This window comes from Mastigoproctus giganteus, chromosome 5 (assembly GCF_048544385.1).
Source record: "Mastigoproctus giganteus isolate SK-2022 chromosome 5, ASM4854438v1, whole genome shotgun sequence".
NCBI lineage: Eukaryota > Metazoa > Arthropoda > Arachnida > Uropygi > Thelyphonidae > Mastigoproctus > Mastigoproctus giganteus.
In genome coordinates this window covers 122,743,677-122,759,670 of record NC_143579.1, presented here as the reverse complement: position 1 = coordinate 122,759,670, position 15,994 = coordinate 122,743,677, and the positions used below count along the sequence as shown (strand labels likewise).

Below are 15,994 nucleotides of genomic sequence, written 5' to 3'. Positions count from 1 at the left end.
TGCATTTCGGGAACCCAACCCGTATATAACACAAGTGTGCTCTCTTCCCCCCACTATAGCTAACTGAGGACGATTTCGAAAGTCGCTCGTGCGCGGCTATTAGCTTCTATTTTTCTTTATTTAATTTAATTTAATTAGGCAACCATAGAATGGAAGGTGCACTTTCCTTTCTTAGAAAACTTTTTATAGCCCATCACTTAGTTTTTAAACCCATAATCCCTGTAAGTTACTAGAATTCTATAACCATTATGTTTGAATTTGAAAGTGTCTGCAATTCTGCCCAGACACGATAGGAGGGAGTATATGATGAGAGCCTTGTCGATCAATTCGGCCCTGGAAAGATTGTGCAAGGCTCAAAGGGTAGAATTTTTTTCAGCCTGGACTGTACTTGTTAACAGGAGAGATTGCTTCTACAGGGATGGGACTTAAATAGAAAGAGTGCAAGAATATTTGCTGATGCTATCGAGGCAGTGTTAGGTGGGTCGGAAAACTGCTAGCTTGGGGGGAGACAAAGACCAATAGATTGACAGTAGCCACTGGCAGAGGTGAAAGAGATTCTTGCACTGCTCCTATTAGAATGAGCAGAAGCCTGAAAAACAAGATGCATGGTATTTCAGAGACTGCTGGGAGCCATTGCGGTACAAGTAAACACATGGGTTGTGTTAGGGTAGCTAAGAATAGAAACAGGTGCAGGTATACTTGCGTGTACACCAATGCTAGGAGTTTAGTAAATAAATTTGATGAATTTGAGGTATTGCTCAAAACATCAAAGGCAGATATTGTTGGGATATCAGAGACGTGGTGTCACACAGATATAAGGGATGCAGAACTGGAATTTGGGGAGTACAACGTCTACAGAAAGGATAGACAGGATAGGAAGGGGGGAGGGGTTATGCTATTAGTTAAGAAACACATAAAAACCAAGGAAGTGAAGCCAGTCGACATCGCTGGACAGTGCAGTGTGGAGTCAGTTTGGTGTGACATAAACATTGGGAGATCAAAATTGAGAGTAGGAGTGTGCTATAGGCCTAATGACTCTGATGAGTATAATAAGGAACTGTACAGGGAAATAGAGTGGGCCAGTAAATCAGAGTGTCTTATAATGGGAGATTTTAATTTCCAAGATATTGACTGGAATTTGGGGGCTGGTTACTCACACACTAGCAAGGCTTTTGTGGATTTATTGGATGATTGTTTTCTACATCAGCATGTTCGGGAGGCAACTAGAGGGAGTAATACTCTTGATTTGATTATCAGCAGTGATTCTTCATGCATTAAGAATCTGCAGACAAATGAACCACTAGGTGGCAGTGATCACAGTGTGCTGAAGTGGGATTTACTCAAAGAGGTAACTACCATTAGGGGTAAAGGGAAGGGTTATTGCTTCCGTAAAGGCGACTACGATGGACTGAGACAGTATTTAAATTCTATACAGTGGGACCAACTGATGATGTTACCAACAGCAAATTCAAAATGGGAAGCATTCAAAGAACTTATCTTGGAAGCTACTAGGCTTTACATACCAACTAAGAAATATTGTTCAAGGTTTAGGCCAAAATGGATGTCAGATGAACTAATGAGGCATATGGCAGAGAAGAAAAATGCATGGGATACATACAAATTAACACACGACACAGAAGCCTATGATAGATACAAGTTGATATGCAACCAAGTTACAAAGGAGGTTAGGCAGGCGAAGGCAGATTACGAGAAATCCTTGGCAAGGGATGCAAAGAAAAACAGCAAAGAGTTCTTTACTTATGTAAACTCTAGAAGGAAGGGGATGAATCAGATTGGTCCACTTGATATTGATGGGTCAAGTGTTGATGATCCTGCTCAGGTAGCTAACAAACTAAATGAATATTTTGCATCGACATTCACACATGAGGAGTTATTCAGCGAGGGGAATGCCAGAGGTGTATTCAACTCTAGCAGTAAGCTACAGAATCTTGAAATAACTGGGAGTAAAGTGGAGGAGAAACTGTTGAAGATAAACACAAGAAAGGAACCCGGGGTGGATGGGATCTATCCAGTTATATTAAAGGAGGCAGCAAAGGAAGTAAGCAAACCCTTAGCCATAATTATGAGAGCTTCCTTGGACTCAGGGGAGGTACCCATAGACTGGAAATGTGCAAATGTGACCCCAATTCACAAAGGAGGATCAAAGGCTGACACAAGTAATTATAGACCTGTGACCTTAACTTCTGTTCCAGGAAAATTAATGGAGGCACTGGTTAAAGAAGCACTGCAGGATCATTTAGACAAGACTTCAGTTATAGCTCAGACACAGCATGGTTTTGTTAAGGGGAAGTCTTGCCTGACCAACTTGATTGGATACTATGATGCAGTCACAAAAGAACTGGATGCAGGGAATAACTTTGATATTATATACTTGGATCTTAGAAAGGCTTTTGATACTGTTGCACATGGAAGACTGCTACACAAATTGGAGCAGTGTGACATTGGAGGCAAATTGCTGCTATGGATAAAGGGGTGTTAGAGGGGGAGAAGACAGAGAGTGGTAATCAATGGACACTGCTCATCGTGGACTGATGTTATTAGTGGAGTCCCTCAGGGCTCAGTGTTGGGTCCATTATTGTTTTCTGTATTTATAAATGATATTGATGATGGTATATCGGGCTTAATGTCCAAGTTTGCAGACGATACAAAGGTTGGCAGGGTTGTCAAGGACACTACTGACACTATGCTGCTGCAACAGGATCTGGAAAGGTTGAGCAGATGGGCTGAGAGGTGGCAAATGAAGTTTAAAATTGACAATTGTAAAGTACTACACATGGGAAACAGCAACCCCAGAGCAACGTATCAACTCTGTGGTACTACACTGACAGTGGTAGAGAATGAAAGGGACTTGGGGGTGGTTGTGCAGGCAGATATGAAGTTCTCTGAGCAGTGCAGACGGGCTGCAAGAGTAGCTCATGGAGTATTGTCAATGATATACAGGAATTTTTCCAGCAGGGATAAGGAGGTGATTATTCCATTGTATAAGGCGATGGTCAGGCCACACCTAGAGTACTGTATACAGGTCTGGAGGCCTCATTTCAAGAAGGATGTAGAGCTGCTGGAACGAGTACAGAGAAGGGCAACAAGATTAGTGAATGGAACAAAGGGGTGCTCTTACGAAGAAAGGCTTAAGTTTTGCAAATTACAGTGTCTGGAGACTAGGCACCAGCGAGGTGATCTGATAGAGATGTATAAAGCCTTGAATGGTTTAAGCATGCTCAATGCTGATGGGATTCTTCCTCTAGCTCAGAAAAATCACCTGAGAGGGCATAAATTCAAATTGAGGAAAGACAGATGTAGGATAGACGTGCGGAAATTTGCCTTTAGCCAGCGGGTGGTTGGTTGGTGGAACAGACTTCCATCCCTTGTGGTGGAGGTTGATAGCCTAAATAAGTTTAAGGCTCAGCTGGACAGGTATTTTGAACGAACAGAGGGGTGAAGTGAAAGTGGGTTTTTTTTTTTTTTTTTTTTTTTGGCTGATGCTGCATAAGCTTGCTTTCTTGCATCAAATGCCTCTACTAATGCTAATGCTAATGTGGTAAAACTCTCCACCAGCTAAGCAGATTACTATGAGGTGAGTGCTGAAAGTTTCTCATTTGTTAAAAAAATATTTAATCTGTAAACTATTCTCCATGAGAAACTTTCTCTTTTTTATCCATAATACCTTTACTTTGCTATTTCTTCTTCTGTCAAAAAGAAATAAAAACAGAAAATAAATCAATCTTCTAAGTTCGATTTAATCTTGTACATCTATAAATGGCATACATGCACTGAATTCATCCATTCAATGCATTTATGCTTCTTACTGAACTGGTTAGTAACATAAACACTCACTGAGATTTACTGCCATAGTACTCAACTAGGCAACTTAAATTCTCCTAAGTTGCCTAAAAGTGATCCTACATTTTATGATCAAAATTTAATTCTAGTTAATATCAATACTGTTCTTTGTCAAGATCTTTTGAAGTATATATGATACATCACTGTAGCTGCAAAGGCAATATTATGGCAATATTATATTCAAGAATGGATTTAATTCATGCAACCTAAATGTCAATTAAAATTTATTAGTTACTTATCATTGTAGGTTATTATAATTCTTAATTACATAAGGTGACAGCAAAAGAGTAAAGTACTGTTGATAGAAATTTGGTACTGTTGAAAAGGCATAATCCTTATGGGTTTTGGTAATTAACTATATAATATTGGTGTAGATACACCATAGTTAACCCATAAATTTGAACTACGTAAGTAGTGTTAAAGGCATCGTTTTAACTGAATCTCATATTGCGGTTTGCCTTCACAATGAGATAGCGGGTACTGCACTACTTCAAATAAATAATGCTTCTCTAGTAGAGAAGACTTCTGTTATGGTGTATCTACACTGTTATTATATAGTTAATTATCAAACCCCATAAGGATTATGCCTTGTGCGTTTCGTTTTCAAATATATTATTTTATACACCATCTGGCATCTCTCATATTGTGGAAACTTTGCAACTGTGATGGCATGTTGCATTACCAGGGTACCTGCCCACTCACTGATGATGAAGCCAAAAAGCTTCAAAACGATCATCTGGGTGGTAGTACCCCCTGAAAATAAATAACAGTAGTCTTCTCTACTAGAGAAGCGTTATTTATTTGAAGTAGTGCAATACCCGCTATCTCGTTGTGAAGGCAAACCACAATATGATATTCAATTAAAACGATGCCATTTACACTACTTACGTAGTTCAAATTTATGGGTTAACTATGGTGTATCTACACCGATATTATATAATTGTAAGAATTCTGTATGTTACCAAAATTAGAGAAATTAGCAGTGTTTCATTTCATTTTTGGCTGTGTGAATTTCGAATTGCCCTGTAGATTTTGTGTCAGCTAGTATTTTAAATGGGAAAGGGTGTGGGGGTCTTTTCATAAGTTAGTAAAGAAGTCTTAAAATATATACTGTTTAGAATAAACTTTTTATATTGCCTTCCTATTGATTGTCCTTCAGCCTGTCACTTGTGATTTCTTTAACACTTTGGATGTTAATAAAAAAAACCATAATTCTCAGCATATGTCAAATTAAGAAATTTACCAAGGTTTATTATATTTATTAAAATAGTGTATTATTTGACAGGAGAGTTTTTCTGAGTATTTTATAAAATCTTAGGGCTCCAATTTTTTAAGGCTGCTGTAGCTAGCTGCAGATGAAATGTCACATGCAAGGGTGCATAAGTAAACGCATTTTGAGCGACCTTGGTTCAAGCTCATATGACAGCTAAATACGGTGCTATTTCTTGTGTTCTGTCTTGTCATCTCCACTGACCATGTGCTCATCCCAGATTATAAATAGAAAATTTATTTAATAACATTACATTTCAAAATATGAAAGAATTAAAATCTTACCAATAAAGTTAATAGATTCTTGAAACCAAATACTGATGTCCTCACAGTTAGAATCTTCCACTGGGATGGATTTGTAAGTGAAAGCATCCTCAAAATAATTAGGGCAATTCTGTGATACATTTAGGAGAGCAGTGATTCCAAGTGTTTGCAGACTGTTTTTACATGAGGCATGATAAGCACTTCCAATGTACAGGTGTGGTAAGATTTCCACAGGTTCCTCTTGTTCTTGTCCAAGGCTATGTATATGTGCAGCTTCAAATCCTGGAGTAACTCTAGTTCTTGTTGGTTTAGGACTGCAAGGTGTGGAATCCCTTACACTCACAGCACAGGTAAGTACAGCTGGACTTGAAGTGAAGTAAGAAGGTGCTGATAAAGGATTGGATGATGTGCACAAATGAGGTGACATCTGGCTGAATCGACTATAACCACCTGAAAAAAATACAAAGGAAAACAAAAAAATAAACTGTTTAACACTTTATATTATTTGATAGATCAAATTATTATTATTCTTTTTTTTAAATATGTATGTTAAGGCTAACCTTTTATTATTATTTTATTCATTTTTAATAAATTGCCTTTTCTGTCAAGATATGGCTGTTCCAGTATTCTGATTAAATTTTCCAACAAGAGGGCACTATCTAAAGCGTTCGTCGGTGAGATTCTTGCACCTCAAATAGCACTTCTTGTGATCGCAATTTGCAGCATAGAGAGAGCCTCTCAACTGAGTCCTATGGCAGGTTTCAAGATTATTGAAATGCTATGTCTACATTGTGTGCATTTTTATGGAGGTGACTTGTGATCCTTGATGTGACTAGGTTCTGGCAGATGAACTCATTAATTATTTTATTTAAATGTGTTATATTTTATTATTTATTCTGTTAGTTTATTTTTCATATTAAGCAATCTTCAAAAGCATAAGAGACGAAATCATCCCAACAACAAGCTTTGATGTACTTTTGCTTCTAAAAACACAAGGGTTTTTAATAAAGAATGATCTGCAGGTAAATAAACCACAAAGAATCTGCAGGTAAATGAACCAACTAGGTGGCAGTGATCAGTGTGCTGAAGTGAGATTTACTCAAAGAGGTAACTACCATTAGGGGTAAAGGGAAGGGTTATTGCTTTCGTAAAGGCGACTACGATGGACTGAGACAGTATTTAAATTCTATACAGTGGGACCAACTGATGATGTTACCAACAGCAAATGCAAAATGGGAAGCATTCAAAGAATTTATCTTGGAAGCTACTAGGCTTTACATACCAACTAAGAAATATTGTTCAAGGTTTAGGCCTAAGTGGATGTCAGATGAACTAATGAGGCATATGGCAGAGAAGAAAAATGCATGGGATACATACAAATTAACACGTGGCACAGAAGCCTATGATAGATACAAGTTGATCTGTAACCAAGTTACAAAGGAGGTTAGGCAGGCGAAGACAGATTATGAGAAATCTTTGGCAAGGGATGCAAAGAAAAACAGCAAAGAGTTCTTTACTTATGTAAACTCTAGAAGGAAGGGGATGAATCAGATTGGTCCACTTGATATCGATGGGTCAACTGTTGATGATCCTGCTCAGGTAGCTAAGAAACTGAATGAATATTTTGCATCGACATTCACACATGAGACGTTATTCAGCGAGGGGAATGCCAGAGATGTATTCAGCTCTGGCAGTAAGCTAGAGAATCTTGTAATAACTGAGAGTAAAGTGGAGGAGAAATTGTTGAAGATAAATACAAGAAAGGCACCTGGGGTGGATGGGATCTATCCAGTTATATTAAAGGAGGCAGCAAAGGAAGTAAGCAAACCCTTAGCCATAATTATGAGAGCTTCCTTGGACTCAGGGGAAGTACCCATGGACGGGAGATGTGCAAATGTGACCCCAATTCACAAAGGAGAATCAAAGGGAGACAAGTAATTATAGACCTGTTAGTTTAACTTCTGTTCCTGGAAAATTAATGGAGGCACTGGTTAAAGAAGCACTGCAGGATCATCTACACAAGACTTCAGTTATAGCTCAGACACAGCATGGTTTTGTTAAGGGGAAGTCTTGCCTGACCAATTTGATTGGATACTATGATGCAGTCACAAAAGAACTGGATGCAGGAAATAACTTTGATATACTTGGATCTTAGAAAGGCTTTTGATACTGTTGCACATGGAAGACTGCTGCACAAATTGGAGCAGTGTAGCATTGGAGGCAAATTGCTGCTATGGATAAAGGGGTGGTTGAGGGAGAGAAGACAGAGTGGTAATCAATGGACACTGCTCATCGTGGACTAATGTTATAAGTGGAGTCCCTCAGGGTTCAGTATTGGGCCCATTATTGTTTTCTATATTTATAAATGATATTGATGATGGTATATCAAGCTTAATGTCCAAGTTTGCAGATGATACGAAGGTTGGCAGGGTTGTCAAGGACACTACTGACACTATGCTACTGCAACAGGATGTGGAAATGTTGAGCAGATGGGCTGAGAGGTGGCAAATGAAGTTTAACATTGACAAATGTAAAACTTCATTTGCCACCTTGCTCTGGGGTTGCTGTTTCCCATATGCATACTACATATGAGAAACAGCAACTCCAGAGCAACGTATCAACTCTGTGGTACTACACTGACAGTGGTAGAGAATGAAAGGGACCTGGGGGTGGTTGTGCAGGCAGATATGAAGTTTTCTGAGCAGTGCAGACGGGCTGCAAGAGTGGCTCATGGTGTATTGTCAATGATATATAGGAATTTTTCTAGCAGGGATAAGGAGGTGATTATTCCCTTGTATAAGGCAATGGTCAGGCCACACCTAGAGTACTGTATACAGGTCTGGAGGCCTCATTTCAAGAAGGATGTAGAGCTGCTGGAACGAGTACAGAGAAGGGCAACAAGATTAGTGAATTGAACAAAGGGGTGCTCTTACGAAGAAAGGCTTAAGTTTTGCAAATTACAGTGTCTGGGGACTAGACACCAGCGAGGTGATCTGATAGAGGTGTATAAAGCCTTGAATGATGTGAGCATGCTCAATGCTGATGGGATTCTTCCTCTTGCTCAGAATGATCACCTGAGAGGGCATAAATTCAAATTGATAAAAGACAGATGCAGGATAGACGTGAGGAAATTTGCCTTTAGCCAGCGTGTGGTCGGTTGGTGGAATAGACTTCCATCCCTTGTCGTGAAAGTTGATAGCCTAAATAAGTTTAAGGCTCAGCTGGACAGGTATTTCGAACGAACAGAGGGGTGAAGTGGAAGTGGTTATTTTTTATTTATTTATTTTTTTTGGCTGAAGCTGCATAAGCTTGCTTTCTTGCATCAAATGCCTCTACTAATGCTAATGCTCATAATTCTGCTTGCTATTTCTAGCTGAACCACAGAATTTAAGACCAAATCAAGCTGCATCACATAGCAACTGCACAGCTGACTTGTGCGCACGGTGTGATCTTAGTGGTTGGACAAGTTGATGCATGTTTGGTTTTGCCTATATAACAATGGAAGTGATACATGAGGAAGAGTATGCTGCTCTCAAATTTTATTTCTGCCTCAAGATAACATCAGCCGAAGTGTGTGAGATGTTAAAAGAGGCTTGTGGTGAATCTATGCTTCTATAGAGCACAGTTCACAGGTGGTTTAGAATGCTTAAAAATCGATGTGATTCAATCACAAAAATCAACAGTCCTGGAGCCCCAACCATTGTCATCACCACAGAAACAAAAAAACACTGTTTCTGTAATTGTGAGAGAAGATTGTCTTGTAACAGTAAGTTAACTGGTAAAGAAGTTGAGAATATCAGGAGGAAGCGTGCACCGTATTCTTCATGTCCATTTGCACATGACATGTCTGTGCATGCTGGATTCAAAGACTACTCACATTTGAGCAATAGCAAGTTCACATGGAGGTTTGTCAGGAGCTGCAACAGATGGTTGCCAAAGATGGCGAGGTTCTGCAAAAGGTGATAATGGTGGATGAGACATGGATTCATCATTTCAACCGAGAGAGCAAGTTCTGTTTGGAAGTTGTCATTGCCAACATCGAAAAATGCAAAAATTGTGATTTCTGCAGGAAAGGATATGGTCATCTCTTTTTTTGACATTCAAGGAGTGTTTACTGGCATGTTGGGCCATGGCATACAACCTTTATGATGGGGCTTTACTACAGAACTGCACTGCACTTTGTGGGATCACATTTGTTTCAAATGACCACAGCTGCACACAGGTGGGTGGATGCTGCATCATGACAATGTGAGACTTCATATCGCTTGTACTGTCATTGAGTACTTAGCCAGCATTAATGTCAAATGTGTTCCTCCTCTGCCCTGCGACCTTGACCTTGCATCTGTCGATATATTTTTTATAAGTTGTAAAGACATTGGAGCTGATTCACATAAAAAAATAAATAAATAAAAAAAAGCTTCTATAATTAGCATTAGTAGGGGCATATGATGCAAGAATGTAAGCTTATGTAGCATGAGACAAAAAAAAAAAAAACACTCCCATTCCACCTCTCCATTCATTCCAAGTACCTGTCCAGCTCAGCCTTAAATTTATTTAGCCTATCAACTTCCACAACAAAGGATGGAAGTCTGTTCCACCAACCAACCAATCACCCGCTGGCTAAAGGAAAACTTCCGCACATCTATCCTACATCTGTCTTTTCTCAATTTGAATTTATGCCCTCTCAAATGATTATTCTAAGCAAGAGGAAGGATGCCATCAGCATTGAGCATGCTCAAACCATTCAAAGCTTTATACACCTCAATCAGATCACCTCGCAGGTGCCTAGTCTCCAGACACTGTAATTTGCAAAATTTAAGCCTTTCTTCGTAAGAGAAACCCTTTGTTCCATTCACTAATCTTGTTGCCCTTCTCTGTACTCGTTCCAACAGCTCTACACTCTTCTTAAAACAAGGCCTCCACATCTGTATACAGTACTCAAGGTATGGCCTGACCACTGCATTATATAACGGGATAATCACCTCCTTATCCCTGCTAGAAAAAAAATTCCTGTATATCATTGACAAGACATTATGAGCTACTCTTGCAGACCGTCTGCACTGCTCAGAAAACTTCATATCTGCCTGCACAATTACCCCCAAGGTCGTTCTCTACCACTGCCAGTGTAGTACCATAGAGTTGATACGTCACTCTGGAGTTGCTGCTTCCCATATGTAGTACTTTACATTTGTCAATGTTAAACTTCATTTGCCACCTCTCAGCCCACCTGCTCAACTTTTCTAGATTCTGTTGCAGCAGCGTATTGTCATTAGTGTCCTTAACAACCCTGCCAACCTTCGTATCGTCTGCAAACTTGAACATTAAGCTTGATATACCATCATCAATATCATTATAAATACAGAAAACAACAATGGACCCAATACTGAACCCTGAGGGACTCCACTTATAACATTAGTCCATGATGAGCAGTGTCCATTGATTACCACGCTGTCTTCTACCACTCAACCATCCCTTTATCCATAGCAGCAATTTGCCTCCAATGCCACATTGCCCCAATTTGTGCAGTAGTCTTCCATGTGCAACAGTATCAAAAGCCTTTCTAAGATCCAAATATATGATATCAAAGTTATTCCCTGCATCCAGTTCCTCTGACCACATCATAGTATTCAATCAAATTGGTCAGGCAAGACTTTCCCTTAACAAAACCATGCTGTGTCCGAGCTATAACTGACGTCTTGTCTAGATGTTCCTGCAGTGCTTCTTTAACCAGTGCCTCCATTAATTTTCCTGGAACAGTAGCTAAACTAACAGGTCTATAATTACTTGTGTAGCCCTTTGATCCTTCTTTGTGAATTAGGGTCACATTTGCACATCTCAACCATGGGTACCTCCCCTGAGTCCAAAGAAGCTCTCATAATTATGGCTAAGGGTTTACTTACTTCCTTTGCTGCCTCCTTTAATATAACTAGATAGATCCCATCCACCCCAGGTGCCTTTTTTATGTTCATCTTCAACAATTTGTCCTCCACTTTCCTCTCAGTTATTACAAAATCATCCGGTTCACTTCCAGAGTTTAACTCACCTGTACATTCCCCTCCCTGAATAACTCCTCATGGGTGAATGTAGATGCAAAATACTCATTTAGTTTCTTAGCCACATGAGCAGGATCATCAACAGTTGAACCATCAATATCCAGTGGACCAATCTGATTCATCCCTTTTCCTTCTAGAATTTACATAGGTAAAGAACTCTTTGTTGTTTTTCTTTGCATCTTTGCCAAGGATTTCTCATAACCTGCCTAATCTCCTTTGTGACTTGGTTACAGACCAGCTTTTATCTATCATAGGCTTCCATGTCACCCATTAATTTATATGTATCCCATGCATTTTTATTTTCAGCCACATGTCTCGTTAGTTCATATGACATTCATTTAGGCCTAAACCTTGATCAATATTTCTTAGTTGGTATGTAAAGCCTAGTAGCTTCCAAGATAAATTCTTTGAATGCTTCCCATTTTGATTTTGCTGTTGGTAACATCATTAGTTGGTCACACCGTTTAGAATTTAAATACTGTCTCAGACCACTGTAGTCACCTTTACGAAAGCAAAAACCCTTCCCTTTACTCCTGATGGTAGTTACCTCTTTGAGTAAATCCCACTTCAGCACACTGTGATCACTGCCACCTAGTGGTTCCTTTACCTGCAGATTCTTAATGCATGAAGAATCATTACTGATAATCAGATCAAGAGTATTACTCCCTCTAGTTGCCTCCCGAACATACTGATGTAGAAAACAATCATCGAATAAATCCACAAAAGTCTTGCTAGTGTGTGAGTGACCAACCCACAAATTCCATTCAATATCCGGAAAATTAAAATCCCCCATTATAAGACTTTCTGATTTACTGGCCCACTCTATTTCCCTGTACAGTTCCTTATTACACTCATCAGAGTTATTAGGCCTATAACACACTCCTACTCTCAATTTTGTTTTCCCAATGCTTATGTCACACCAAAATGACCCAACACTGCACTGTCCAGCGATGTCGACTGGCTTCACTTCCTTAGATTTTGTGTGTTTCTTAACTAATAGTATATTCCCATCCTTTGTCTATCCTTCCTGTACACATTGTACTCCCCAAATTCCAGTTCTGCATTCCTTATATCTGTGTGACACCACGTCTCTGATATTCCAACAATATCTGCCTTTGATGTGTTGACCAACACCACAAATTCATCAAATTTATTTACTAAACTCTAAGAATTGGTATACATGCACCTGTCCCTATTCTTAGCTACCCTAACACAGCCCATGTATTTATTTGTTCCGAAATGACTCCCAGCAGTCTCTGAAATTCCCTGCACCTTGTTTTCCAGGCTGCTGCTCATTCCAATAGAAAAAGGTGCAAGAATCACTTTCACCTCTGCCAGGGGCTACTGTTAATCTATTCTTTAGGGTTACTAGATATATTGCATTAAAAAGGAGGATATCAAAGACAAGAATACCAGACAAGCACAGAGGGCCACATTTCAACAAAAAAAAATCGTTCTGTTTCCTGTTGGTTAAAGGTTAACAGTGATGGCATTTTGGCTTTTCATTTAGCCTAGTGGCTGTAGCCTCAAAACCCCATTCATTATATTGTAATAAAAATGCTATGACAAATACATTTCATCAATGGCGCTTTGGTATCATGAAGGGACTCGTTTAGTGGATCTTTTATATGCGCTTGGGTCATTCCTTAAGTAAACACATACTGAATAGATTCAATAATCTATTCAGTATGTGTTTTCTCTTTTTCAGTATGTACTAATTTGCTCATCTTGTAAATGCCTATACATGGTAATAACTATTTTATATGATGACAAGGGATAGCACAAGTGCCATTCATTTAATTACGTACCGAATATGAAAAGAAATAACCAAGTGGGCAAGCAGCCAGCACAGAGGCAGTTCTGATGGGATGGTGTTTATTCCCATCATACCATTAGGAAGAAGCCCTCGATGGTTGGTACACCTCGTATTGAAGTTTTGGAGTGAAAGGAACCATTAACACTTTTTGGAGATTTTTTTTTCTTTCTGAAAATCACATCATCATGGATTCAAGGATTGAGCAAAGAGTGGTGATAAAATTTTGTTTTAAAGCTGGAAAAAGTGCAACTGAAACAGTTGCAATGGTAAGTGCAGTTTATGGACATGATCGAAAATTTTCTACTGGTATGGGCAGTTCTGCAAAGAGCAGGAAAATGTCTAGGAAGATATGCAGAGTGGTCACAATCCCAGTCTTGTACAGATTTCACCATAAAAAAAAAAGTTTGGCAGCTGTTAATGAATGATTGTTGCCTGTCCCTTTGAATGACAGAAAACCAGCTTCACATCAACGAGGATACCATGCATGTGATTGTTGTTGAAGGTTTGAAAAAAAGGAAAGTGCACTCTCACTTTATACTGCATGCCTTGATGGCAGAACAGGAGGAGGAAACAGTTGCTGTTTGTATCTTGCCATTGTATCGCCATTGTATCTTGGGGATGCCTTAATCTACATCCCCAATAATTCTACCCACTTTGACCACTCTCTTCATTTGTTTTGTACCCCCTACCTCTACCTTTTTTACTTGGCCTCTGTCAGGATGGCGGCGGGCAACGTAGTTCCAATGGGGCCCTACGGGCAAAAACCAGAAGAACAACAGAATACAATACTACTCTAACATAAAACAACACATTACACCTACATCTGGCATTTACAGAGTTCTGTATACACCACACATGAAATGATGGCACAGTTGTGGGAAACCACTGGTGGCATCCCAATCCAAACACTAAGCGTCAATGACTGCGAGCAGCAGATCATGCTCACCACCAAACACTAGCAAATGCCCCGGGTAATTAGCCTGGGTTATCCTAAGGGCTCGGTCCTTGGACCATTCTTCTGGTCCATTGTCTTGGCCAAGTTCCTAGAGATGGACCTTGAGCGTGCTGTGTTTCTGGCCTTTGCAGATGACAACTAAGACCAGGCACCTTCGTTCCCTCCCTAGTCTTGGTTGTCCATGCTTGTTCTAGAGCCCAGTTGGAAGTCAATGCAAATCTTGCCCTCAGAAAGCTCCAAAGCTGGGCCTCCACACATACACACTAGTTCACTATTTCTAGTGAGAATATCAGGTCTATTTTGTTTGAGGGTTCACTTCAACTAACTAGACCACCAACCATAAAAATTAATGGCACGCCCATCAAATTGTTCCCTGAAATAAAACACTTATGCATCATCCTCAATATGAAGCTGACGTTTTACTTGCATCTCATTTATATCGCAACCAAAATTAGGAAATACATGACACTGATTGCCAGAATTAGTAGGGATGACTGGGGGCCTTAAACAAAGGGTGGTAATATATGAAACAAACTTCTTGCCAATTGTCCACTATAGTGCAGCAGTGTGGTGTAGAGTAATAGAGCTAAGTTGGATTCCATTCAGAGAGCTATGACCCTGACAGTTTTTAGAGCCTATTGCACTGTTATCACGCTGACCCTTCAAGTCCTGGCTGGATATTTACTCCTGTGTCTTGAGGTGATCAAGAGAGGCCTATTTCAAATACTAAAGAATGGTATTCCCTCTGAGATCTTTGATATCCATCTTTATTTGGCCAAGATCCCAAAAGAGAGAGAGAGAGAGAGAGAGGGGGGGGGGGAGAGAGAGAGAGAGAGAGAGAGAGAGAGAGAGAGAGAGAGAGAGAGAGAGAGAGAGAGAGAACATATAGCAGACAAACCCGCTGAAATCTGCAAGACTCACAGAATAACACCAGAAAAGGATCAATTACCAAACTATTCCTATCTTCTGTTGCCCAAATATACCCAAAGTCTCCTACCTGGTTTTCATCAGGCCTCCAGGTAACATTCCTACTTGCTGGACATCAAACAAAACACACTTTTGCACATGCAGACAACCCAAAAGTTGGTAACATGTAATGCAATACTGTCCTCATTATGAGGATTTCAGGACAAGACTGATAAAAAAAAAAAATCACTGGGAAACCCACACCATCAGGAACATCTATTTCTGCAAGATGAGCTTTCCGTAATCTCATTTTTTTTTTTTTTTTTGTAGTCGTTGGTGCATTGGCTTCTGTGGCCATAATGCACCTCCCAAGGTTTTTGCAGTACTTGGATCCAAGCCCAAGGCTGGATTCCAACCCATGACCTTTGGGTTGCCAGGCAGGCACTTTACCCACCTGGCTAGCTCGGTCGGCCCGTAATCTCATGCCCTCACCGAGTTTGCTCAATCAACGTTCCAACTCAGATGCATGAAGCTGACAAAGATCTCCCAGGCAACAGTTCAACAGTAGTACAAAAGGAAACCCCACCTAAATGCACTGCAAACCCCTTCTGGGGTAGGAGTAACTACAAACCCTGCTGACACCCTTGGGTGTGGGGTGAATTTGCACCTGTATACTGGAAGATGGGTCTTATGCCTTTGAGTCTGAAATTCCATAAGCACTGCCTTTGCAGGGTAACAGCCCTGGGTGAGTGGGTTCGCTAGGCCAGAGGTCTCCAACCTTTGTTCCCTCCCTCATATGGAGGACACCCTCATTCCATATCCTTCCCTCCCACTTTAAGTATTCAACCCTCTCTTTCGTCCTTTTTTTGT

General features: G+C 40.0%; 1 protein-coding gene across 1 annotated transcript in view; it reads right to left on the bottom strand.

Annotated features, from left to right (window-relative positions):
• LOC150085674 (dual specificity protein phosphatase 1-like) overlaps positions 1-15,994 on the bottom strand; it is a 40,724-nt gene that overhangs the window by 2,888 nt on the left and 21,842 nt on the right. The window contains exon 2 of the mRNA XM_090374640.1: positions 5,416-5,844. Within this exon, the coding sequence (XP_090230766.1) occupies positions 5,416-5,844 (429 nt within the window). The remainder of the gene's footprint in view (positions 1-5,415; positions 5,845-15,994) is intronic.